The sequence below is a fragment of the Neofelis nebulosa genome, chromosome 12 (assembly GCF_028018385.1).
Source record: "Neofelis nebulosa isolate mNeoNeb1 chromosome 12, mNeoNeb1.pri, whole genome shotgun sequence".
NCBI classification, from domain to species: domain Eukaryota; kingdom Metazoa; phylum Chordata; class Mammalia; order Carnivora; family Felidae; genus Neofelis; species Neofelis nebulosa.
The window spans coordinates 20,220,942-20,245,941 of record NC_080793.1 but is presented as its reverse complement, the minus strand read 5'-3'; the positions used below and the strand labels follow the sequence as shown (position 1 = coordinate 20,245,941).

The 25,000-nt window shown below is 47.0% G+C and overlaps 1 protein-coding gene and 1 long non-coding RNA gene across 6 annotated transcripts in view; both read right to left on the bottom strand.

The window, feature by feature from the left end:
* WHRN (whirlin) overlaps nt 1–4,010 on the bottom strand; it is a 94,843-nt gene extending 90,833 nt beyond the window's left edge. For 3 of the 5 annotated variants that reach the window (XM_058694395.1, XM_058694396.1, XM_058694398.1), the window contains exon 1: nt 2,568–4,010. In XM_058694395.1, coding sequence (XP_058550378.1) covers nt 2,568–3,185 — 618 coding nt within the window. In that variant the 5' untranslated portion in view covers nt 3,186–4,010. The remainder of the gene's footprint in view (nt 1–2,567) is intronic. The other 2 variants (XM_058694397.1, XM_058694399.1) reach the window with 1 other exon arrangement.
* An 8,345-nt stretch (nt 4,011–12,355) lies between these two features.
* The window catches only part of LOC131491445 (uncharacterized), a 44,785-nt gene continuing 32,140 nt past the window's right edge, over nt 12,356–25,000 (bottom strand). Inside the window, exon 3 of the long non-coding RNA XR_009251462.1 lies at nt 12,356–12,587. This is a non-coding gene — a long non-coding RNA (uncharacterized LOC131491445). The remainder of the gene's footprint in view (nt 12,588–25,000) is intronic.

Below are 25,000 nucleotides of genomic sequence, written 5' to 3'. Positions count from 1 at the left end.
AATTGTCGATAAAATAAAGCTACTTCAATAAAGCCAGGGGAGGAAATAAATAAAGAAAATAACAATGAAGAAAAAAAGAAAATATGTCTTGCATTAAATGCAATGTGGTATATGGAACAGAAAAAGCAGAAAAACTGGTGATATTTGAATAAAGTCTGGAGTTTGATTAAAGGAATGTACCTTTATCAAAAAAGCCTCTGACATGGTGCCCTCCAGTGCTGTAGCTAATAAGGAAGGGCTGAGAGTGGAGAAATCCAAGTTAAGGGCAGTTTGTTAACTAGTAGAGAAGCTGGAGTCCCTTTTGGCTTGCAGTTAAGGGACTTGCTGCCCTTGGTCTTGTGGAAACGTGTCAATAGCTCCAGGTGTCCCTCTACACTGTCCTGAAACTCCCAGTCCGTCCTGTAACCCGGAGGTGCTCACAGAGGCCCCAGAGACAAGGTTCCGCCTCCTCCGTTTTAAATTCCACCCACGGAAAGTCTGTTTCCCTTTTCCCCTGGAGTTAAGGTGACACAAAGCAGTGTGCATTCTGCCTGTTGCTTCTGAAGGTTCCAAAGGGGTGCATTCTGGGCTGGTTGCGTGTGGCTTTGGCCAGAAGAAGGGCACCCCGAGGCTGGAGTTCATTCTGCCTTTGTAGACCCCTCCGTAGAAAAAGTGACAGGGACGCTGGTGGCTGCTCAGTCCAGAAAGCTCTCACCCAACCAAGGACAGTTCTCCTCTGGCGACACAAAACCATACCACAGAGAGTTTAGGTTTTACTAGACCAGCTAAGGCCTGGCCTGAGTCACAGACTAACGGGACTACGGTTCAGATACAAGATGCAGAGTGCCACTGATGAAATCGGGGAGGGCTGAGCTGAAGCTCACAACCGAGCCCCTCCAGCCACCTGGCATGCCTGAGACTGGAGTGCAAACTGACAGGAGAGCTCGTGTTTTGAATGGCAGGTTACCGGAGGCCTTTCCAAAGTCCATCTCCTTGTGATGAGTTAGTTACAGGAGTCTTTTAAAATTGCCACTAAAACTGAAGCCACGTTTATAACTGACCATTTGGACTAAGTATCTTTGGAGTATAAATTCATCATCCGGGAACTCCAGACCTTCTAGGGCCAAAGGCTAACGGATTATTTCTTTATAAATATATGGAATGTCAGATAAAGGGAAAAGACTGATGTGGGGGGAGGAGACAGACAGGAGGACAGGTGCATGGAAATCCACAAGAACCTGTGTCTGCTCCTGCACCCTCCCACCCCGAACAGTATCAAGCAATCAGGCTTCCCCCAGAAGCAGCAGAGTAGTGTCTAAAATCCTCAAGGGGCCAGGGGCAAAAGGGTTGGCAACAAAACAAGGAAAGGCAAAGTCAGGGATGAGACGGTTGTGCCCCAGGAAAACAGTCAGGAAGTGGGCTCAATTCACACCTGACCACGGGTCACTAAAGAGGACACAGGAAGTAGCCCCGGGCCTCTGCTGCTTAAGCATTTCCCCTGAGCATTTCCCAACAGCCAGCAGGCCCCAGCTGGTGTCCAAAACACCTGCACCTAGGAGGACAGGAGGACGCAAGGCAGGGACAAAAGGCGGGTTGGTGAGAACCTGGGTCACAGGGCAGCCCAAATCCATAGGAAGCATTTTCTTTGCAGAAGCAGAGTATGCCACTGTCTCCCCCCCGCCCTCAAATTCTTCACTTCCTGTATGAAGGTGGGCATAGGTGGCCTGTGTGTATAAACACCGGCAAGGGATCCTTGAATCCGCATGTACACCAAACACTATCCATCTCCAACTGGTTTTCAACAGCCCTCGGCGTGAGATTTAGCAAACACGCAACTGCTTTAAACAGCCTGATTAAATCCTTAGGAGACTGTCCCCATGAGGTTATTTTTCTCAATTAACAGACACAAAAAGTGCAACTACTCTTAAGGGGGTGGAGGATATATTTCTGACATCCAGGTAGGGGACTCATTTCCAACAAGGCTAAGGACACTTATCCCATCCGGTCACTCCACTGTCCAAGTGAAGATCCAGAGGTTTGGAAAGGAAAAGTGACTGGACCCAGGACACACAGCCTGTACATGAGCAGCCAGGTCAGATTAGAGCTCTGTGCGTCACCAGAACAGCTTCCCTGGGCTACTATGGTGCCAACAAAACTTTCTTTCAGGGGCAACACCCTGCAGAACTAGAATAGCAACAACAGCCATGTGGGGGCCTCCCAGTGACTACTGGGAGCCAAGAGGAGACCTTACCCTTTCTTAACGCTCATAAGACTTCCTGTACCTTTCCACACTTTGTAATCATACATTTGCCTGAGTATTTGATAAGATCTGTCTCCCCCACACTACTAGCCTTTATGCCTCATGAGAGCAAGGTGCAGGTCTGTTTTACCCCTCACGGTATCCCCAGTGCCTGGTAGCTATTGGCTAAAAAAAAACCCAAAAACCTAGATGTTCCTGTTCGAAATAAACATTTTTTTTTTTTTAAGAAAAAGGGGGCCCAGAAAGATTAGGTAATTTTCCTAAGGACACACACAGGCAGAGCTACTGTCACTCTGCCCCTGTACTCGTCCCCAGATCACAGCCTTACCTTGACGGCTTCAGCGTGGGTCACCCGGGCAAGGGATTTGTCGTTGACACGCAGAATCTGGTCCCCGACTCGCAGCCCTTCCTTCTCGGCCAGAGAGCCTGGCTCCACCAGCGACACATAGATGCCCACGCCATGCTCCGAGCCCCCGCGGATGCTGAAGCCCAAGCCCTCGTGGGCCTTGGCGCGCCTCAGGCTCACCAGGCGCACCTCCCCCGGCCCCGCGCCGTCGGGGCCGCCCCAGGCAGGCTGCCGGTAGGGGGTGGTGGCGGGCAGGTAGAGGCCCTCGGCCGTGTACTGGTCGAAGAGCAGCTGGTCGGAGCGCGGGATGACCAGACGCAGCATGGGCAGCAGGCGCCGCTTGACCGGGCTGTCCAGCAGCACGCGCAGGGTGCGCACCAGGTCGAAGACGTTGCGGCGCGCGTGGTACGCGTTCAGGCAGTGCGTGAACTGCTCCCGCTCCGCCTCGCTCAGCAGCGCCGTCAGCGCCTGGTGCAGCTGGCGCACGTTGGCAGACAGCAGTCGCAGCCCCGCGCCCCCGCCGCCGCCCGCCCCGGCCGCCGAGCCCAGCGAGCCGGTGGAGGACGAGCTCACCGACAGGCCGTCCAGCTGCGCGTTCATCTCCCCGCCGAGGCCCGGGCGGACGCGGGGCGCGCGGTGGGGCAGCCGCTGCACTCGCCGGCACTGGCGCGACAGCCTCGGGGCGGGGGGGGGGGGGGGGGGCGGGCGGCGGAGACCGCGGCTGGAGTCTGGCTTCGGGGCGAGCGGGTGGGCGCGGAGAAAGGGGCTGGATCCCGGGAGACGCGGAGACGGCGCCGGAGTCTGGGTTTGAGGGGCGCGGAAACAGTGGCAGAATCCCGGGGGGATCGCGAAGACCGCCGCTGGAGTCCCGGGCGCGCGAAGACACAGGGGTCACGTTCCTGGAGTCCGAGGGACGCAGAGACGGCGGCTGGAGTCGGGAGGACACGGACACGGCGGCCGAAGTGCCGGCAAAGCGGAGACGGCGACAGGGTCCCGGGGGACAACGAGTTGGCGGCTGGAGCCCCGAGGTCGCGGAGGCTGCGGCTGGAGTCCGGGGGGACGCGGAGAGCAGCTACATTCTGGAGGGCACAGAGACGACGGGTGTCCGGAGTGGGGGGCGCAGCAGAGCTGACCGCCCCGTCACACCATGCCGGGGGCTCCCCCAGCCGGGCCGCCCGTTCCTCTCGGGCTGGGGGACCCCAAAGTCATAAGTTGGGGTGGGGGCGCTCTAGTCCCAGAGCCCCCCGAACCGCAGCCGGTGAAGCCGCGCGGGCGTCCGGCAGGTGCTGCGGGGCATGTCCGGGGATGCAGCAGCCCAGGGACCCCCGCGCTCTTGCGCCGCCTGGGCGCAGACGGAGCCGCGCGGCCTCGAGCCGGGACTTTGCGAACTGTTGAGCTGCCCGGGGCCGATCTTCCAGCGAGTTCCGACGCCGTCGCCGTCGCCTGCCCAGACTTGGCCCCGCCCCCCCCTTGCCCCTCCCCCTATCTCCCCCTCCCCCCCCCCCACGGGCTCTTCAGGAAATGACGTCCCGCATCGCGCCTGGCGGTTGCCTGGAGACGGGGTGAAACAGTCCAGCCCAGGGGAAGAAAGGGGTGAAGGTGGGGGTTGGGGTGGGAGGAGCTACAGGGGCACTGCGAGTCCCCCTCCCCTCTTCTCCCGCCGCGAGTTGAGATAAGATGGGCTCCAAGCCTAGGCTATTCTGCGGTCGAAGCGTGTGCCTCAGAATCGCTTTGGAGCAATTAACCACCTAGCTAATTCACAATTGTGGAGGAAAATAGCCAACTTTTTGCTTCTAAAATACTGAACGCTCCAGGCTCGGTTTTCTACCTTAAAGCGTTGCGCTCCCCTCTTGCACGCGCTGACATACAAGTTCAAGCGTTTATGCTGGGCACCTACTGGGTGCAAGAGATCTGTACAAGCATGCATCTGCCCGAGCCTGCCGGAGCCAACTCCGGCGCAAGGGTAGATCAGAATGGACCACTGTCTGGTCTTCGGTAGGCGAGAAAGCCGCTTTCAGAAAGAGAAGTGTACACAACTCACAGGAACACATGCACAAATGGGTGCGTGCAAAACTGATGAAATCTGAATAAGATGGGTGGATTGGGTCAATGTTAATGTACTAGTTGTTATCTTGTCAACACAGGGGTAAACATGGGATAGTCTGTGTATTATATCTTACAACTTCGTGTGAATCTACAATTATCTAAAAAAAAATTTTTTTTTAAATATATATGAAGGGGTTGGGAAGAAAAGCATTCTGTGCCTTCGCATCCCAAGACAAAATGGGAAGGTATTCCAAGGTGTGGCCTAGAGGTCTCCTCTCCTATCCCACATCCCCAAGTATGAGCTAAGTAAATAAAAAATCCCTGTGCTTTTATTCAAAGGTGGTTTTCTGAGAGCTCAGAGAAGCTCCTGCCCTACCCCATACACAAATCCCTTCCAATCAAGTTGACTCTACTAAAGGATTCTCCTATAGAAAGCTTTATTTTCCCTAAAAACAGTGTGAAATTGCCACTGCAAACTTCTACCTGGGAGAGAGAGAGAGCTAGGATATCACCTGATGGAGTAGTTTGAGCTGACCCCGGAAAGACAGAGCATTCATTTATTAATCCACTTACTTATTTTTGTCACTCTTAATTCAGTGTTTTCCAAGCACCTATCCTGTACTAGGTCATGTACTGGGTGCTGGAGACATGGGTTAAAAAGATGAAATTGCTGACCTCGAGGAGGTCACTGTTCAGCAGGGGAGAAAGACCACATAAATAAATAAAGTTAAAAACCAGTATGGTAAGTGTGATGGCTGAAAGAGCCCAGGTTTAGGGGAGGGGAAAATTTGAAGGACTTTATCAAAGAGGTGACACCTGAGCAAATGTTCCCTAAGGAGAATGGACTTGCTTTCCTGGGCATTGGGTAATTGTGGAAGGATGGTCAGCACTATTAAGTTAGTGCGTGTCCAAAGCTGAGGCTAGAAGTTGAAGCTATATTTTCCTCCAAAATCTTCAAGTCTCTTGTTCACTTCCCTAAAACAGACCTAGGTTAAATTAATACCCAATGAACGTAATTGATGGGATGTTTTAAATAATCAGCTAAGCTACCTTTGGATATCTGTCTCAAAGCCCTGGGTTTAGCAATTAATAATGTGCATCATTCTTCCTCTTCTTAACTGCCATTGAAGCCTCTGATGCAAATAGCCCAAGATATTTAGATGAAAAAATCAATCTCCTGCACCCGCAAAATAAAATATATTAATGGCATACCTCAAAATGACACCAAGCAGGGCTTAATTATATGCAGTTCAGGTTTTCTGCAAATGTATTTCGTGCTCAGCTTTCACTTAGTTTGTGGTTCTAATTATAATTACTGTGATTGGCTTGATAAATGCACCCTAGGAGATAAGATCCCCATTCCCAACACTTTATTTCTATGCAACGTTGTTTGGGAAAAGGTATTTTGCTTTAGGCTGTAGAAACTATATTACACACACATCTTAGCAGAAAAAGAAACACTTTCTCCTGCAAACATCAGAGACCATCTGGGATGCCAAGCCATCGTTTAATTTCATAGAGGCCCATTGCAAGGGGGGAAGACAAGCACAAGCGCAGGAAAAAAAGAACTGGTTGGGGCTTCTCCCATCCATCTTGCATAACCGACTTAGTATCAGTTTGCACTGTGTACCCTCTGATGAGAGGGAGTGTGTAACTGCTCAAACCGCAAGAATCCCGTTTCATGTCTGAAGATGTGTTTGTCGTTCGGAAATAAGCTCTTGGAAACCCAAGATGCCTGGGCTTCTGAGGGCTACACTGCCTCCGGCCTTCCAGACCTGGAAGGAAGGCCTGGCCTCGGTTGCACACTGCCCTCTTCAGAAGGAAAATATTATTATTCTCTCGTGTATGCGGCAGCTTCCCCTTGCTGACTTCACCAAAGTCACTTTCAGCAGTTCATTGCCGTTCCCCAGCTATGGCGAATCAATCAATGCCCTTCTCCTATGGATGTTTCTGGAAACGTGAACATGCTGGAGCAGTTGAAAGACAGAGGGAAAAGTGAATTGTACTCAACTCAGAAGGGCTTTGTGTTGAACTGGACTCTTGGCTGTTTGCTTCTTATGCATTTGTTTTAACTAAGAAAGAACATACTGAGTTGCACTCTGGATATCAGGAAGAAAACCAGTATTCTAGTCCAGAACGTCCCTTTACTAGTTGAGTGACTCGTAAAAAATGGCTTTCCTTTCCAGCTGTCAGAGTTTCTAAACCTTTCCTGTATCCCCTAAGGGCCATTGAAGCTCCGTGTCCTGTACAGTAGATGGAAACATGCAGCAACTCATGGAGTACCATGAAGTTGTTGCTTCTTTTCTCCTCTTTTTTATGGCAATCCTAAAAAGCCTTTTTCTATTGCATGGTCACTTGGAATGCCTCCCCTTTCCTCTTATCCGCTGGAATGTATCTGTAGAAGGCAATAGAGATTAGTTTAATTGAAGATGCATTTCCTGTGGGGCATATAGAAAATTTTACACAGCTAATGTTTATTGAGTGCCAGGCACTATTTTAAACACTTGTATGTTAACTCGTTAATCCTTCCAACTATTCTGTAAAGAGAGATAACCACCACCACCATCGTCACCATCATAATCCTGGTCAAACAGGCAGGAAACCAGGACATAGGGACATAACCGTCCCCAACGTTACAGAGGTAGTTAATGCAAGAGTTGGAATTTGAACCCAGGCAGTCTGGCTCCAGAGTTCTTACTCAAGCCCCATGCTGTGCAGCCTCCTAAATGCTAAAAGGTCCCAGATGGAAATGATATGAAGACCACATTTCTTGGAAGTTGGGCTGGGAACGGCAGAGGTTAAACACAAACCACAAAGTAATGATTCCCAGTTGGTAAGCTGACATTTGACAGAGGGGAGAATGAGTGGGGGGTTGTTTAATAAAGAAGACTTCACTGAGAGAAATGGAGGTAGAGAGGACTGAGATCCCAGCCTGGACACAGGAGGCAGAGGCTCAAAGCAATCTAATGCAGGGCGTCATAGGGAGTATCCCCCAGCTCCGAAGTTATCACTTCTACTCCAGGACCACAGCCTGTCTCTTCCCTGCGATGTGGGGATAGTATCAGCAGAGAAAAGGGAAATGCTCACATCTGTGACTGGTAGACAATGCAGACAATATCGATGCAACTGCAAGGAGATAAGAGAGAGGCCAGAAAAAGCACAAAACATCAGGAAAAGAGGCTACAAGTACAGCACCCCACTCCCTCTATCCAAAAGTAGAGCGTTCCTATGAAACCTTTAGGAAGCTGAAATGTCATAAAGCGAAGAACCAATCACATTCATTATTATGGAAAAACTTTTGCGCAATCCTCAGACGAAAGAAATCGCCTCTCTTAGGCTTTTCTGATACCTTAGGACACATCTTGCTAACGGAGACACAAAATAAGTCAAGATAGAGCACAGATGCTCACAGACACAGCTCAGAGCTATGGCGGCTGGATGCTGAGATGCTGAGTGTAGTTTCCGGAGAAAGAGCTTGGCGGGGGGACGCTCGCTGCTGGGGGTACACGCTGCCTTTGTAACAGCTCGCTGCAACACAAATCCTGACTGCTAGTTTTGCTTTTTGCCTTCTCTCCTAAAAGCAAAAATCCTCTTCTAATTTCTCTGGGTTGGTGAAAACAGATACGAGTGTAGGTCTTCTGTAAAAAGCGAAGTGACCTAAAGCAAACTTTTGAAAAGCAGGGGATACCTGTGTTTATCTTGGCCTTGGTATCATCTCCAAGCAAGTCTGGCTCATGGTCATAAAGGATTATGTGATATTTGTGCGAGAAGGGTGCTAGAGCATAGAGCTGATCTCCAGCTTCAAACCCATCTCTGATATTCACTACCTGTGTTGACCTTGGGCAAGTCACGAAGGGCTCATGTGCCTCAGTGCCCTTTACCTGTAACATAGGGACAGTGGTGTTGTCATCAGCCTTATGGTTGACTGAGCTCACTAACATGCAGCGCTTATCACCCTGCCTGGCAAGTCCCAGGTGTTCCCAGAATGCTTGTGTCCATCTTGGTTAAAGTTCTTAGCACATGGGAGCCCCTCAAGCACGAGGCCACAGTTCCTTTATCTCTCTGTGTCCAGTGCTCAGCCCCAGGGCAAACACACAGGAAGTGCTCAGTAATTATTTGTTGAATGCATCCTTAATTCCCTCCTTCTCCCACCCTAGTGTTACAGATAGGACAGTCGAGGGCCAGAGAGGGTCAAAGTCTTATCCACAGTCCCACTGGGAGCCAGTGATGCCTGTCTCAGGTTCTCACATTAGTAGCTAAAAGGAAAATTTACCGAGAGCTTGCAATGAAAGGGCAAAGCACTTTATAAGCATCCTTTCTTCAGCCCTCATGAAAATCCTGTGAAATGGATATTATTATGACCCCTACTTTAGAGACAAGAGAACTCCGTATCCGGGCTATGAGGTGGTTCCCCCAAAGCCTGTACCATGAACCACCCACTGTACTAGCCCTCAACGTGCTCTCATTGCACCTGGTATGGAGACAGATGGGATTGATGCAGACTTCTCTCACACAGCTTTGGGGGAAATAGTAAATGATAATGATGGCAATATTAATTTGGGGGAGCCAATTTGTGGCTAGAAAGAGGCAGAGCGGTGGAAGTGACCTTATTAGGCATGCTGTGTTGTAATCCGATTGCTACGTCCAGAAGAGCTTCTTTAATCAGGGGATTATATATTGGTTACACCGGCATGCCCACTCCACCTATCTGCTCGGCTCGGATTAGAGAAAGCCCCCAGAGGACACATGCTTACCATGTACACATCAGCACGGTTAACCGGGGCATCCATTCATGCATTCCCTCCGTTCGTTCATTCATCATGCAAACTTTACTTAGCTCCTCCTCCATGCTGCCAGGTAACATTCTGGAGATTCAGCAGGAGCAAGACCACCATGGTTCCTGCCCCCCTGGAGTTGACTGTCAGGAGCTGTTGTGTTGTGTGCATCAGACATGCTGATGGTGAGCTCTGGTGTTAGGGTCCCAGGCAAGTCTCAAGGGCTGGCATTCCCTTCTCTGAGCCTTAGCCTCCCTGTCTTTTTGGCATCATAGCAAAGTGATATCAGTACTGCAGACAGACTTGGTGAAATAATTCCTGGTTATGTAACCTTGGAGGAATCACGTCACCTCTTTGAGCCTCAGTTTCTTTATATATATATATATATATATATATATATATATATGCCCACTTTATATATATATATATATATATATATGCCCACTATATATATATATATATATATATAGAGAGAGAGAGAGAGAGAGAGCGCTATAAAAAGGGCTATAAAAGAGTAATGGTTGGAAAGCTAATGAAAATAATGCATGGGAAGCACGTAGCACAGTGCCTGGGACCAGGGCAGCTCTGGGCTGCTATAAGAATTGTTTTGAGAAAAGAACTCTTAGTTTGCTTATCTGTATGGATCCTGTAAAACTTTTTCTTTCTTTCTTTCTTTTTTTTTTTTTTTTTAAGTAATGAGGTGGCTACATTTCTGGCTAATTGCCTCATGTCCTCACTGATCCTCAAGGAGGTTTTTTGTTTTGTTTTGTTTTTATTTTTAGCTTCAGTCTTCAGGGGATTCTGAAAAACAATGCTGTTCTCTGGACTTTCTGTATACTTTTGGCCAAGTCCTTCCTCTACAGGGTCTCAGTCTTCCCATCTGTACAATGAGGGGCTTGGAGGCAATGATCTGTAGTCCTTTCTAGCACTAAGAATTATGTTTTTGTTTCTATGGCAGAGGAGGGGGGGGGAAGACAAGGATGAGGGGGAAGCAGGAAAAGCTTTCTGGGGTTCTGGGCAGATTTAGATTTAGAATTCTATCCCTGACTCCCCAGCTGACTGATGACTCTTCCTCTGACTGGTTTGAGGCTCGTAATATCTCTTGCCTCTGGGTTTCAAATAGCAGCTAATGGTCCTAGCTGTCTTTCAGCAGGTTTTGTGATTTTGCCTTTGACTTTGACCATCTTCAAAGACACTTGGCAGACATCGTTATTACATTTACAGGGCCCAGTGTGCCCAACTGCTTGGCAAATTGTGTCAAAGAATCTATAACTGTTACAGAAGAATGCTTGCTCTCTGTATTCTTCTTTATTCCTTGGAAATGTGATATCCTCATTGACCTTCTATGAAGGTAGTAAGAAACGGATTTCAACATCTTAAAATTATCGTGACATTTTTAAAAGCCAGGTAGAACCTTAAAAGATCATATTCATTTATTCAATCAACAAACATGTATCAAATGCCTACTATGTGTCAGAAAGAGCTGAACTCTCATCCTTTTTCTCATGCCTCCCTTCTAGTTGGGAATAATATGTAAAGAGTAATACTGACTCTGTGTTATAATAGACTGTATTAGATATCTATTGCTGTGTAACAAATTATTACAAATTTGATGGCTTAAACAGCACACATTTGTTGTCTTATAGTTACCGGGGGTAAGGAGTCTGGGCATGGTTTAGCTGGTTCCTCTGCTCAGTATTTCATAAGACTGCAATCAAGATATTGGCAGGGCTGTGTTCTCATTTGAAGGCTTGACTAGGGAAGGATCCACTTCCAAACTCATTCAGTTAATGGCAGGGTTCATTTCTTGTGACGATATGACTGAAGGTCACACCTTTTCTCTGGCTGTTGGCTGCGGGGCCATTTTCTCACCCTGGAAGCCACTCACATTTTTTTGTCATGTGGTTCACACACAGCAGCTGACTTCTTCCAAGCCAGCAAGGGAGTCTCTCTAGTCTGCTAAGATGGAGTCTTCTATAATGTACGGTAATCTTAAGAGTGTCATCCAATCATCTTCGTCATCTAATCAAGAGAGTGACATCTTACCACTCCTGTCTCACATCATAGTTAGGGGAAAAAAGGGGGGCACCTGGGTGGCTCAGTCGGTTAAGCAACTGATTTCAGCTCAGGTCATGGTCTTGTGGCTCGTGAGTTCAAGCCCCACACTGGGCTCCAGGCTGACAGCTCAGAGCCTGGAGCCTGCTTCAGATTCTGTGTCTCCCTCTCTCTCTGCCCCTCCCCCACTTGTTCTCTCTCTCTCTCTCTCTCTCTAAAACAAATAAATGTTTAAAATAAATTTAAAAAAAGAAGCAAATCACTGGTTCTACCCAAACTGAAGGAGAGGGTATTATATAAGGATGTGACTCATTGCAGGGGTCACTTTAGGGTTATGTCTGCCACACAGAAAATGGACAAAGTGTAACAAGTGAGCAAAGGAGGAAGCCCCTGTTTCTTCTAGGGGATGTCAAGGTTTCCTGAAAGGGAGGAGATTTGAGGGTGATGCTTGAAAGATAACAGGTCACCAAGTGGACAAGGTGGAAAGAACACTCTAGAGAGAAGGAACAGCTTAGACAAAGACACGAAGGCAGGGAGGCTACACATTGTCCAGGGGCAGGAAGTTCTGCCTAGTTGTATCCAGCAACCATGTGGCGAGAGATGTAGCTGGAGAGGAGGTGACCAGCGGTCAGTCATGACAGTTATGGAATGGTGGGCTAAGCGCTTTGACTGTATTCTAAAAGCAGCAGAGAGCCATCAGTTGGCAGGTGTGGGTTCAGATCCTTCCTGGAGAAGCAGCCAGCACCTTCTCTAACAGCCCTCAAAGACTTCTAGAAGCACTTGTACTTCATAAAGAATCCTCAGTGAGAGTGGCACCCTTTTAAGAGCATGATAGACACCAGAGCCTGCTACAAACATGCCCGAGCCTCCGCGGTGTACCAAACCATAAACTGCTTGTGTTGGAAGGGACTTCTTTATTTTTTTGTTTTTAAGTAATCTCTACACCCAGCCTGGGGCTCAAACCTACAACCCTGAGCTGGAGAGTCACATGCTCCACACACTGAACCAGTCAGACATCCCCATGTTGGAAGGAACTTTCAAACTTCATTGCAAGCCAATGACCACCTTTTCTCCTCAGCCGAACTGGGTTCAAATCCTGGTTCTGCCACTCACCAGCTGGTAAGACCTTGAACAAGTAAGGGCAGTGAGAATCAAACACAATTATACACACCAAGCACTCCTCCAGTCCTTATAATAGTCTGTGAGAGCTACCCTAATAGAGCCCCACGGGTGGCTTCAACCACAGAAATTTACTTTCTCACAGTTCTGGAAGTTGGAAGTGTGACATCAAGGGGTCAGCAATGTTAGCTTCCTTTGAGACCTCTCTCCTTGGCTTGCACCTTCTCCCTATGACTCCACATTCTTCCCTCTGTCTCTGTGGGCACGTCTGCCAAATTTCCTCTTCTTCTTTAAAATTTTTTTTTTAATTTTTTTAACATTTATTTATTTTTGAGACAGAGAGAGACAGAGCATGAACAGGGGAGGGTCAGAGGAAGAGGGAGACACAGAATCTGAAACAGGCTCCAGGCTCTGAGCTGTCAGCACAGAGCCCGACGCAGGGCTCGAACCCACGGACTGTGAGATCATGACCTGAGCCGAAGTCGGACGCTCAACGGACTGAGCCACCCAGGTGCCCCTAAAAATTTTTTAATGTTTATTTATTTCTGAGAGAGAGACAGAATGTGAGCAGGGGAGGGGCAGAGAGACAGAATCCGGAGCAGACTCCAGACTCCAAGCTGTCAGCATAGAGACTGATGCGGGACTTGAGCTCACGGACCACAAGATCGTGACCTGAGCTGAAGTCAGATAACTTAACTGTCTGAGCCACCCAGGCACCCAACCCCAATCTCCTCTTCTTATAAGGACACAAGTCATACTGGCTTGGGACCCATCCTGAGGATTTCATTTTAACTTAATTACCTCTTGAAAGACTTTATCTCCAGATGTGATTAGTCTGAGGTGGCGGGGGTTGGGATTTCCACATACATAAATTTGGGTTGGGGCGGGGGGACACAGTTCAGCTCACAATAGTATATTCTCAACTAATGTTAGGTACGTCTTCCTCCACCTCGGATGCTGAAAATTTTCATGCTCCAGTGGCAGGCATGATTTCTCAGCCTCTCTTATCCTAACTCTTCCGTGAGAGCTGACTTGCCTCTTCAATCACCTTTCAGAAGGACGTGTGCTCACTCCTTTTCTGTAAATAACAATAACAGCAACCAGGGTCTTGATGTTATCCCAACGACGCTGAAATATGCCTAACAAAGCAGTTGAATAACCTTTCTTTAATTTAATCCAATGGCAGTAATTTTCCAGAACACACCATTACAAGGGAGCAGCGTGATCTCCAGGGCTTTTGAAGCCTAATTAAAAGGCACTGTAGCAAGAAGGAGAGTGCAGTTACGTCTCAGAATCACAGCGTTCTGATCTTGGAGTTGTAGGAAAGGAGGAGTTTTTACTGAACAATGAGGAGGTTGGGCAGGGTGGCCTGGGGAAATTGTGGGGGCCTCTGCTGGTCACATGGAGAAAGCTTTGTGCCATTGTTTTTGCTTGTCAGAATTAAGCCAAGGTCATTTCTGTCCTCTTTCCTTGTAGGTGATGGGCCAGGAAGACCTGACCATGGGCTGAAATGGTCATTGGCTGAGGAATTTCAGGGATTGCTGGTCCATTTTCAATATGAACCTATTCAGCAGCACCTTCTTCCTGAGCACATGTGTTAGGTACTGTGGATGGTGGGCATGATAATAAAAATAACTGATGTAAATATCTCCAAATCATGGAATTTTAACTAGGGGCTCGTACTCCAGGGTATTCGTGAATTCTGGCCTCCAAAACTGTGCAAGAATAAATCTGTGTTGTTTTTAAGCACCCCTCCCTGCTCAGATTGTGGTAATCTATTAAGCAGCCCTAGGAAATTAATACACATGGTTAATAATAATTATCTAAACGTGAAGTATTTCAAGTGTTGTGTTATTTGACTCTCCCCATTTTTGTGGTTGTTTTAAGAATTCAGTGAGATAGGGGTGCCTGGGTGGCTCAGTCGGTTAAGCGGCCGACTTCGGCTCAGGTCACGATCTCACAGTCCGTGAGTTCGAGCCCCACGTCGGGCTCTGTGCTGACTGCTCAGAGCCTGGAGCCTGTTTCAGATTCTGTGTCTCCCTCTCTCTCTGACCCTCCCCTGTCCATGTTCTGTCTCTCTCTGTCTCAAAAATAAATAAATGTTAAAAAAAAAAATTTAAGAATTCAGTGAGATACTGCATATAATTTATTAAGCGTGGTTTGTCCTCAATAAATGCCATATAAATATGATATTAATTTATTTAGTAATACATATTTTATTTATTTATTTATTTATTTATTTATTTATTTATTTTTAACATTTATTTATTTTTGAGACAGAGAGAGACAGAGCATGAACGGGGGAGGGTCAGAGAGAGGGAGACACAGAATCTGAAACAGGCTCCAGGCTCTGAGCTGTCAGCACAGAGCCCGATGCAGGGCTTGAACTCATGGACCACGAGATCATGACCTGAGCCAAAGTCAGCCGCTTAACTGACTGAGCCACCCAGGTGCCCCTAAAATCTTTTAAAAAGATGAATACAGGGGCGCCTGGGTGGCTCAGTCGGTTAAGCATCCAACTTCAGCTCAGGTCATGATCTCGCGGTCTGTGAGTTCAAGCCCTGCATCGGGCTCTGTGCTGACAGCTCAGAGCCTGGAGCCTGTTTCAGATTCTGTGTCCTCCTCTCTCTGACCCTCCCCCGTTCATGCTCTGTCTCTCTCTGTCTCAAAAATAAATAAACGTTAAAAAAAAATTAAAAAAAAAATAAAAAATAAAAGATTTTATTCTTTAGTAATCTCTACACCCAATGTGGGGCTCGAACTCACAACCTCAAACTCAAGCGCCACATGCTCCACTGACTGAGCCAGCCAGGCATTCTTATATTTACTATAATTACTGTTATTGTTAAATCACACTCAGGTAACAAACTTGGAAACACCCCGTAAATCCTCAAGACAACAAACAAATGTGAATGTAAATGGTGTCAAGGTAAGTGAAGTGAATTCATATTTATCCTTTTGACTCTTCGTCTCAAGCAGATGTTCAGGAAGGAGGTTACCTGGGGCCCAGCACTGGGCTGATGGGCCAGGTCCTAGAAAGGGCCTGTGTACTGGTTCCCTGGGCCCCGACCCCTTTTCCAGAAGGAGTTTAGATGATTACAGTGCAATGAAGTGGGTGCTCAGGCAGGGGGAGGTGAATGGGGCACAGAGAGGCACCTAACCCAGTGTGGGGCTGGATGTCAGGAAGGCTTACTGGGGGAGCCAGTGCTGAGCTACATCTTAAAGGAGAAGCAGGTGTAAAGACTTGTAGAGGCATTCTGGAAGTGAAACGTAACTTCTTCACACATCTGGAAGGATGATTAGCGGTTTGCCACATGAGGAAGGTGGAGGGTACAAGTCTGACAGAAACCCCATTCAACCAATTAATTTCAGAAAAGATATTAATCAGGGAATTGCATACTAAAACAGCAAGATACCATTTCACACCTGCCTGGTTGGCAAAAATCAAAATATCCAACTTTACTAAGTATTGACAAGATTGTGGTACAAGAGGAACCCACCTACAAGGCTAGTGGGGTGTAAATGGGCCTGACCACGTTGGAGAATACTTGGAAATATCTAGTACATTTGAAGACATGTCAAATCTAGCAGCTCTATAGCTTGATATATTCCCTGGAGGAACTCTCACACATTTGTACCCAAGTGTATCAGTTAGTTTCTACTGCGTAACAAATCATCCCAAAATACAGCACCTTAACCAACAATCACTTATTTAGCTGTGGGTCAGCTGGGCAGTTCTCCTGCTCTGGCCCAGCTTGGCTCATCTCTGCTGGGCTGTTTCCTGTAGGAGAGGTCAGTGGGAGGGTCGGCAGGCAGCTGCATGAACTAGCATGGCTTGTCTGTTTCCTGGCTCTTGGCTGCAGTGAAATGAGCAACTGAGCCACATGTCTCGTGTCCTTCAGCTCCATGCCATGGTTAACACCCTTGCTTGGTATAGGGGATGTCCCTAATATATGGGAGCCAACATCACACTTACCTGCACGATGAACTGATTAGGAAAAACAACCTTAGAAGCTTTGTTCTCTTTCTTTTCTTTTCTATATTCTTTAAAAGTCTTTAAATGTTTATTTATTTTGAGATAGAGATAGAGATAGAGATAGAGATGATAGAGATAGAGATATAGAGAGCAGGGGAGGGGCAGAGAGAGAGGGAGACAGAGAATCCCAAGCAGGCTCCACACTATCAGTGTGGAGACCGACATGGGGCTCAAACTCACAAACCGTGAGATCACGACCTGGGCCAAAACCAAGAGTCATGATACTTAACAGACTGAGCCACCCAGGTGCCCCTCTTCTTTTTTTTTAATTCTTTTACAAGAAAAGTGTATTTATTTTTGAGAGAGAGAGAGAGAGAGAGAGAGAGAGAGAGAGAGAATGCACAAGCAGGGGGAGAGCAGAGATAGAGAGGGACAGAGGATCCAAAGCGGGCTCTGCACTGACAGCAGTGAGGGCTCAAACTCATAAACTGTGAGATCACGACCTAAGCCAAAGTCAGATGCTCAACTGACTGAGTCCACCCAAGAACCCCACTTTTCTTTTCGTTCTTTTAAAAAAAATTTTTTTAATATTTATTTATTTTTGAAAGAGAGAGTGTGAGTAAGGGAGGGGCACAGAATCCGAAGCAGGCTCCAGGCTCTGAGCTGTCAGCACAGAGCCCAATGCGGGGTTGGAACTCACGAACTGTGAGATTGTGACCTGAGCCAAAGTCGGACGATTAACTGACTGAGCCACCCAGGCACCCCTCATCTATTTGAAATAATAGCTTTATTGAAGTATGATTCACATGCCATAGAACTCATCCACTTAAAGAGAACAACTCAATAGTTGTAAATACATTCACAGAATTGTGAATCGACTCTACAATCAATTTCAGAATATATTCAATCACCCCAAAAGAACTCCATACCATTTAGCCATCAACCCCCCCCCCCCCACTCTACTGTCTCCATTCCCTTCTACCAAACTACCTTCTGTCTCTAGAGACTTGCTTTTCCTGGAAATTTCATAAAATGGAATTATGTGATATTCGGCCTTTCTTGACTGCCTTCTTTCACTTAGCATAAAGTTGTCAAGGTCCCTCCATGTTATCACATATGGTCTTTGTTCTTTTTCATGGCTGAATAATATTCCATTGTGTTTATCCGTGTATCAGTTCATGTACATTTGGGTCGTTTCCACTCTTGGCTGTTATGAATAATGCTGCTTTGAACATTCGTGTGCAGGCTTCTTTGTGGACATATATTTTCATTTCTTTCAGGAGTAGAATTTCTGGGTCCTACAGTAACTCTGTGTTGAACCTTTGGAAGAAATGTTAGGTTTCTTTCCAAAGTGGCTTCACTAAGCCTTGGAATTTTACAGCCCTCAAGAGTGAGCCTTTGGGGTTTTCTTAGCTAACATTTATTCATGTAACTTTTAGTTCCTTCTTTGCTGCTATTGTTTGCTTTGTTTCTTGGCCAGCTTTTTATAAACCGGGATTCAGACTTGATGTGGCTTCAGGCCCAGAGAAGCTAATAGGATGTAGGCAGTTCTGTCTGTGCCTCCTGCTGGCCTCTGAGGCCCCAGCAGGATTTATGGCTGGTGGCTCCCCCCCTACAGGCTTGCGTTGGACTCCTGCAGCTTTCTGTTCTTAGCTCTATTTCATTACCATTTCCTCTTCTGTAGAACCTTCCATACCCAGGCCACTGGGGAAGGTTCTGGGGGGTCATCTCACCAACCCCTCACTTCCTCTGTGGACTAAGACAAGATTGGCTGTGTGGGGGTTGTAGGGTCCCAGATCAGAAAATCAGTTGATGGCAGAACTCAAACAGAAAACCAACGTTGGTTTTTTTTCCTTATTATAGTTGTGATGCATACATATTGTATACAAATAAGAAAATTGATATAATTCAAAAACAATAAGAACACATTTTTTAAAAAAAGATCACCCAGAAGCACCTGGGTGGCTCAGTCAGTTAAGGGTCCGACTTCAGTTCATGATCTCACAGTTCGTGATTCCGAGCCCTGAGTCAGGCTCTGTGCTGACAGCTCGGAGCCTGGAGCCTGCTTCAGATCCTGTGTCTGCCTCGCTCTCTGCCCCTCCCCTGCTCATGCTCTGTCTTGCTCTCTCAAAAATAAATAAACATAAAAACATTTTTTTTAATCACCCATAAATTCAACACCTACAGGAAACTAATGTTAAGATTTTAGTATGTAAGTCTTATTTATTTAATTATTCATTAATTTATTCAGTAAATGTTTATACGGTATCTACCAATTGCCAATTTACTAAACCCTGATGACACTTTTCTTTGCACACATATATATATGTAAACATATACATCATTTCCTGAATAACATATGTGTTTCAACATATGTGTTTTATCATTTAAACCTCTCTGTCATTCCAATGATATGTTATAAAGCCCTTTTCATGGCAATACATATAAATCTACATTTTCATTCTTTTTTTTTTTAATCTTTATTTATTTTTGAGAGAGAGACAGCATGTGAGCAGGAGAGGAGCAGAGAGAAAGGGAGACACAGAATCCGAAGCAGTCTCCAGGCTGAGTTGTCAACACGGAGCCCGAGTCGGGGCTCAAACTCACGAGCCGTGAGATCATGACCTGAGCCGAAGTCGGATGCTCAACCAACTGAGCCACCCAGGCGCCCCTACATTTTCTTTCTTAAACGACTGCATGCAACGTGGCATGATTTATTTAAGCAATTCCCATTGTTGTACACTTTGATTATTTTTAACTTTTCCTATTATCAGCATAGCTGTCCTCATCTTTTTACCTTCTCAGTTCTTTAGACAAACTTGTAGAAACATAACTGCTAGGTCAGAAAGTATATAAATATTTTTAAGGCTGTTATTGATACATTTTGCCAGTTGATCTATCAAAAGTAACTATACAATTCTGGTCTCCCATCAGCCTGTATAAGTGTGCCTGCCCCTCACCGCTCATGAACATTCTTTTTTTTTTAATGTTTATTTATTTATTTTTTTAATGTTTATTTATTTATTAAAAAAAATTTTTTTTATTTGACGTTTATTTATTTTTGAGACATAGAGAGACAGAGCATGAACGGGGGAGGGTCAGAGAGAGAGGGAGACACAGAATCTGAAACAGGCTCCAGGCTCCAAACTGTCAGCACAGAGCCCGACACAGGGCTCGAACTCACGGACCGCAAGATCATGACCCGAGCCGAAGTCGGCTGCTTAACCAACTGAGCCACCCGGATGCCCCTAATGTTTATTTATTTTTGAGACAGAGAGAGAGAGAGAGAGAGAGAGAGAGCAAGTGAGGGAGGGGCAGAGAGAGAGGGAGACATAGAATTAGAAGCAGGGTCCAGTCTCTGAGCTGTCAGCACAGATTCTGACTCAGGGCTCAAACTCACAAACAAACTGTAAGATCTGAGGTGAAGTCAGATGCTTAACCGACCGAGTTACCCAGGTGGCCCGCCCCTCATGAACATTCTACTAAGTCCTGGGTAATTTATTCTTTTCCAATATAAAAAATAAAGATTGGTTTTATTAGTTTCCTAGGGGTGTTCTTATGAAGTACCTCAAACTGTATGGCTGAAAATAACAAATTTATTGTGTCACAGTTCTGAAGGCTAATGTCCCAAATTAAGACATTGGCAGGACTGTGTTCCCTCAGAAAACTGTAGGGGGAAGGGCGCCTGGGTGGCTCAGTCAGTTGAGTGTCCGGCTCCGGCTCAGGTCATGATCTCGCGGTTTGTGTGTTCGAACCCCGTGTTGGGCTCAGTGCTGACAGCTCAGAGCCTGGAGCCTGCTTTGGATTCTGTGTCTCCTTCTCTCTCTGTCTTTTCCCCACTCACACTGTCTCTCTCTGTCCCTCAAAAAAGGAATAAATGTGAAGAAGAAGAAGAAGAAGAAGAAGAAGAAGAAGAAGGAGAAGAAGAAGGAAAGAAAACTGTAGGGGGATCCTTCCTCTTCTTCCTGGCTTCTGGCAGTTTGTTGACAGTCTTTGGTGTTCCTCCCCTTCACTGAATAACTCCAATCTCTACCCTTATCATCACACGGCTTTCTCCCTTGGGTGTCTGTCTTCCCATGGCCATTTCATTATACGGACCCCAGTCATAGTGGATTAGAGACCTGTCCTACTCCAGTAAGACCCCCATCTTAACTAACCACATCTGCAATGACCCTATTTGCAAATAAGATCACGTTGTCAAGTACTGGGAGCTAGGAGTTCAGTAGACCTTCTTTTGCAGGGTTGCAGGAAGGAGGGGGGACACCATTTAAGTTATAACAATGGTATTACATACTTGAATTTTTGACAGACTTGAATTGTTGATTACATACTTGAAATTTTGATTGATTACTGGTAAAACTGAGCATTTTCCCATATGTCCCTTAGGCCATTTTCCCACAGGGGTATTTGTCTCTTCCTTACTTATTTTTAAAACTCTTTATATAATAAAAATATTCACGCTTAGACTCTAAGCTTTTGTCTTAAAATTTTTTTTTATTTATTTTGAGAGACAGACAGAGAGAGAGAGAGCACAAGCAGGAGAGGGGCAGAGAGAGAATCCCAAGTAGGCTCCGTGCTGTCAGTGTGGAGCCCAATGTGGAGCTCAATCCCACAACTGTGAGATCATGACCTGAGCCAAAATCAAGATTTGGACGCTTAACTGACTGAGCCACCCAGGCGCCCTGGGCTTTTCTTTTTTACTCAATTTCAAACACAGCAAGATCTGCCCAAGCTTTGGGGCATTTGTAAAATTGCCAGTGTGCAGCTTGCTCTGGGAGCAATTTTCTGCCCACTCGTGCCTTGAGAGAATCCTCTCTAAGAGCCCAGCAAGAGGGCATGTGACTTTGAGGCTTCTGTGTTAGTCAGGATAGGCTAGATTGTGCCGCATAACAAAAATGACCCAAGAAATCTTGACGGGTTACAGCACAAAGGTTTATTTCTTGCTCAGATTGTGTGTCCACTGGAAGTTGACCATGACTCTGCCGCATCATTCCTGCAAGGATCTAGGTCACCAGATGAGCTCCCTTGTAGGACGTCAAGGTCAGGGAAACAGAAATAACGCTGCTGTTTGAACAGAGAGAATTCAAAACAGGGAATTATCCTAATGAACATCGGAGGACTGACAAATCAAAGGGAGCCGTAAGGTATTGCAGAGAGCCCTGCAGGTATCAAAGTCCACCCCAGGTCTGGGGGAGCAAAGGGAAGACTAGGAATTGTCAGAACCTTGCTGCTCAGAGGCAAACCACACAGGGCTGGTGTGCAGAACCCCTGAGAGCTCGAGCGGAGGGAGCTGCTGGCACCTCACAGAGGGTACCACGAGCCTGGCTGTGGGAGGGCTGGAACACCTGGAAACTGGAACCAGTGGTTAGTGCGGGCCCCAGGGCTGCTGCCGTGGCACATTGATGGATCAGGAGGCAAACAGGCGTGAGAAAGACCCTTCTCCCCTCCTCCGATCTTGTAGCCTCCCCCAGTGCCCACTCCTGCTGTGTTAGTCTGGGCCTCTATAGCAGAAGGCCATGGACCCAGTGGCTCAAACCACAGAAATGTACTTCTCACAGTTCCAGAGGCTGAACAGCTGAGATCAGGGTGCTTAATTTGAAGGCCCATCTTCATTCCCCACCTTGGTGGGAACTTTCATTTTTTTTTTTTTTTTTTTTTTCTGCCTGGTCATAAAGTTTTGGCACGAGGCTGGGAGGGGCCACATCAGGTTGCCAGTGACTTGTCACTTTATGCAGTTTCTTAACTCCCAGTCTGTGGGTCTGACTTGCTTCTGGGAGTCCAGGTAGACATGGAGTTTGGGGGACATTCTTCCAGCCACTACAAGGGTAAATTTAGGGGGGGTACCTCTGGGATTTAGCCCACAACTGAAATCCCTTTGTCGGCTCCCTAGTTCCTCTGCATGGATGCTTCAGAACACCCTGGCCTCGCTTACTATCTCTACGCTAAGGCACTTTGGTGACAAGAGGCAAGAGTCCCCCTGCAGCTGGCATTGCACTAAACCTCAAATCCAAGTATTGCAAGATAAATTCATTAAGAACAAACCTCTTTGCCTTTGAAGCATGCAAATCTGGGGATGTCTGCAGCAACTGACTGTACAAAACCAATTATTTTAAAAAGTGTTTTAATGTTTCATCTGCTGAAATCCTCCTGAAATCAGCAGCCAGGGGCAGCTTTCAGTAACGAGGCAGCTGAGGCCCATGACTGGAGCGCTTGGGTGAGTTTCTCTCTGCCTCAGGACTACAGCCAGAGGTGGCGTGGCTATTTGCAGGGATAGGGCCTTGCGCCATGTGGTCCCCTAGGATTGTGAGCTTTCAGAGGGCAGAGACTAGGTCACACTCCTTCTTGTGCACACAGGACAGTTTCCAGCACACAGCACTTAGTCAACTTTGGTCGGGCTTCCAGAAACAGACCCTGAGAGGAAGACGTGCAGACACGTGGGTATCGTGGAAATGCTCCCAGGGGAAACCCATAAAGGAGCAGGGGAAGCAGACAGGGAAGAGGGGGAGGGCTTGGGGAACAGAAGGAGGCACCCAGGGTGCAAAAATGTGGAGGCTGGTGCATGAGTCTCAGAGTAAGTGTCCCCTTAAACTCTGGGCACAATCCTGTCACTTGCCTCACGCTATAGCCCCAGCGTTCTGGGAAGGAACATGATTTCGGAAAAAATTCCTCCCAGGCAGCTTCATCCTGGTCCCTTGGGGCCCCCGGAATATAAGTTGCATCCATAGTTTTCTGGATTAGGGTCAGGGTCTGGGGCTTTATGACTCCTGAACTAAGTCACTGGTTAAAGGCACCCTGGGAATGGGGAGGATGTACATTCCCAAGAAGAGTCTTGAAAAGACTCATGGGTGTGAGCTGTTGGAAAGGAAGGCCCACTTAGGGAGCAGGTGCAGGGCACAGAAACAGTAAGAAGGGATCTGGGTGCGGCATTAATAATACACATCACTGGGGTGCCTCCGTGGCTCAGTCAGTTAAGCATCCGACTCTTGATTTCAGCTCAGGATCCGGCATTCAAGCCCCGCATTGGGCTCCAACACTGGGCATAGAGCCTACTTAAAAAAAAAAATACACCTCACCAAAATGCTTGTTGAATGAATGAAGGGAGGAAGGAAGGAAGGAAGGAAGAAATTTATGAGTGAATTATCAATTGAACGAGAAATGAATCCACTGAACATTGAGAATGCTCATAAAAATCCTGTTCTACAACCAACTCTGAGCTCCGACTCTGCTCCATCTGTGGGGCTAACGTGTATTTAATGCTGAGTGGCAAGCATAATGGTGGTTCTTACAGTGAAGTCTACCTCTCCGTCACCAGGAGATTTCCCATCATTGGTGGATACATAGAATGCCCACTAACATGATCCAAATGCTGGTGGACATAATGGCCAAAAATACAGCAGGGCAGAGTGTCCTTCCCTTCCCTGGGAGCATCCCCCGAAGGAGACGAGGGAAACGAGGACCTTAGTTACTGGCTTGTTAGTGCCCTAGCTGGTGAGCTCTTGCCTGCCTTCTCCCAGTCCTATCAGTGACTATGGCTCCTGAAAGCAGCTGGGCATATTATATCAGCATTTAAATCCCATCACATCTCCCTGCTGACTCTCATTCCAAAATATTTATTCATTTGATGGCTCAGAATAATTGCCTCAGTCCCCAATCTCTGAGACTGGCAGTGCAGAGCCACAGAGAATTCCCACCCTTGCCTGGCTCTCTTGCTACCAGGGGAGAGGTGGTATTCCATCAGTCATGGGGGCAGCATAAGACACTCAAGTACTCTGCTTGGCATAGCCCCTTCACCCCAGGGCCACTTTTCCTGTCTTCACTGTCATTTTACATCAGGGGCATTATCATCCTAGTGACCCAGGCTTAAGACTCAGGTCATCTATTAATTCATTCTAACATTGGCTGAACACCTACTTTGGTCTAAGCTTTGTGCTAAGCCCTGATCCTGCCCATTAGCTGTGTGGCAGAGGACCTGACACGGGTGCCTGTACAGAGCCAAGCATAGAAAAGGCTCTAAAAAATCCTTGTCAGGTGGAAAAATTGATGGATGGAAGGATGGATGAAGGGATGGATGGATCGGTGGATGGATGGATAGATGGATGATTGGATGAGTGGACGGATGGAAGAATGGATGGGTGGTTGGATGGATGGTTGGATGGATGGATGGATGATGGATAGACGGAATGGTGGAATCTGTTGGTTATGTCTTTTCAGTATCCTGTACACATTCTCCATGATTAGGTGGGGCTAAGCTTGACCCCTCACATTCTCTAACCTGGCCATGCATCCCGGGCCAGCCTAATCAGACTGTTCCAAACTTCTGGCCACAGAACTCAGTTTCAGGCAAGGACATATAACACAAGCCAGGTTAGAGTTCTCCTTGGGACGTTTTAGTTTGTTCTAGCAGTGGACAACCTCTCTTCCCTGGGTTGCTAAACTGTAGGGAT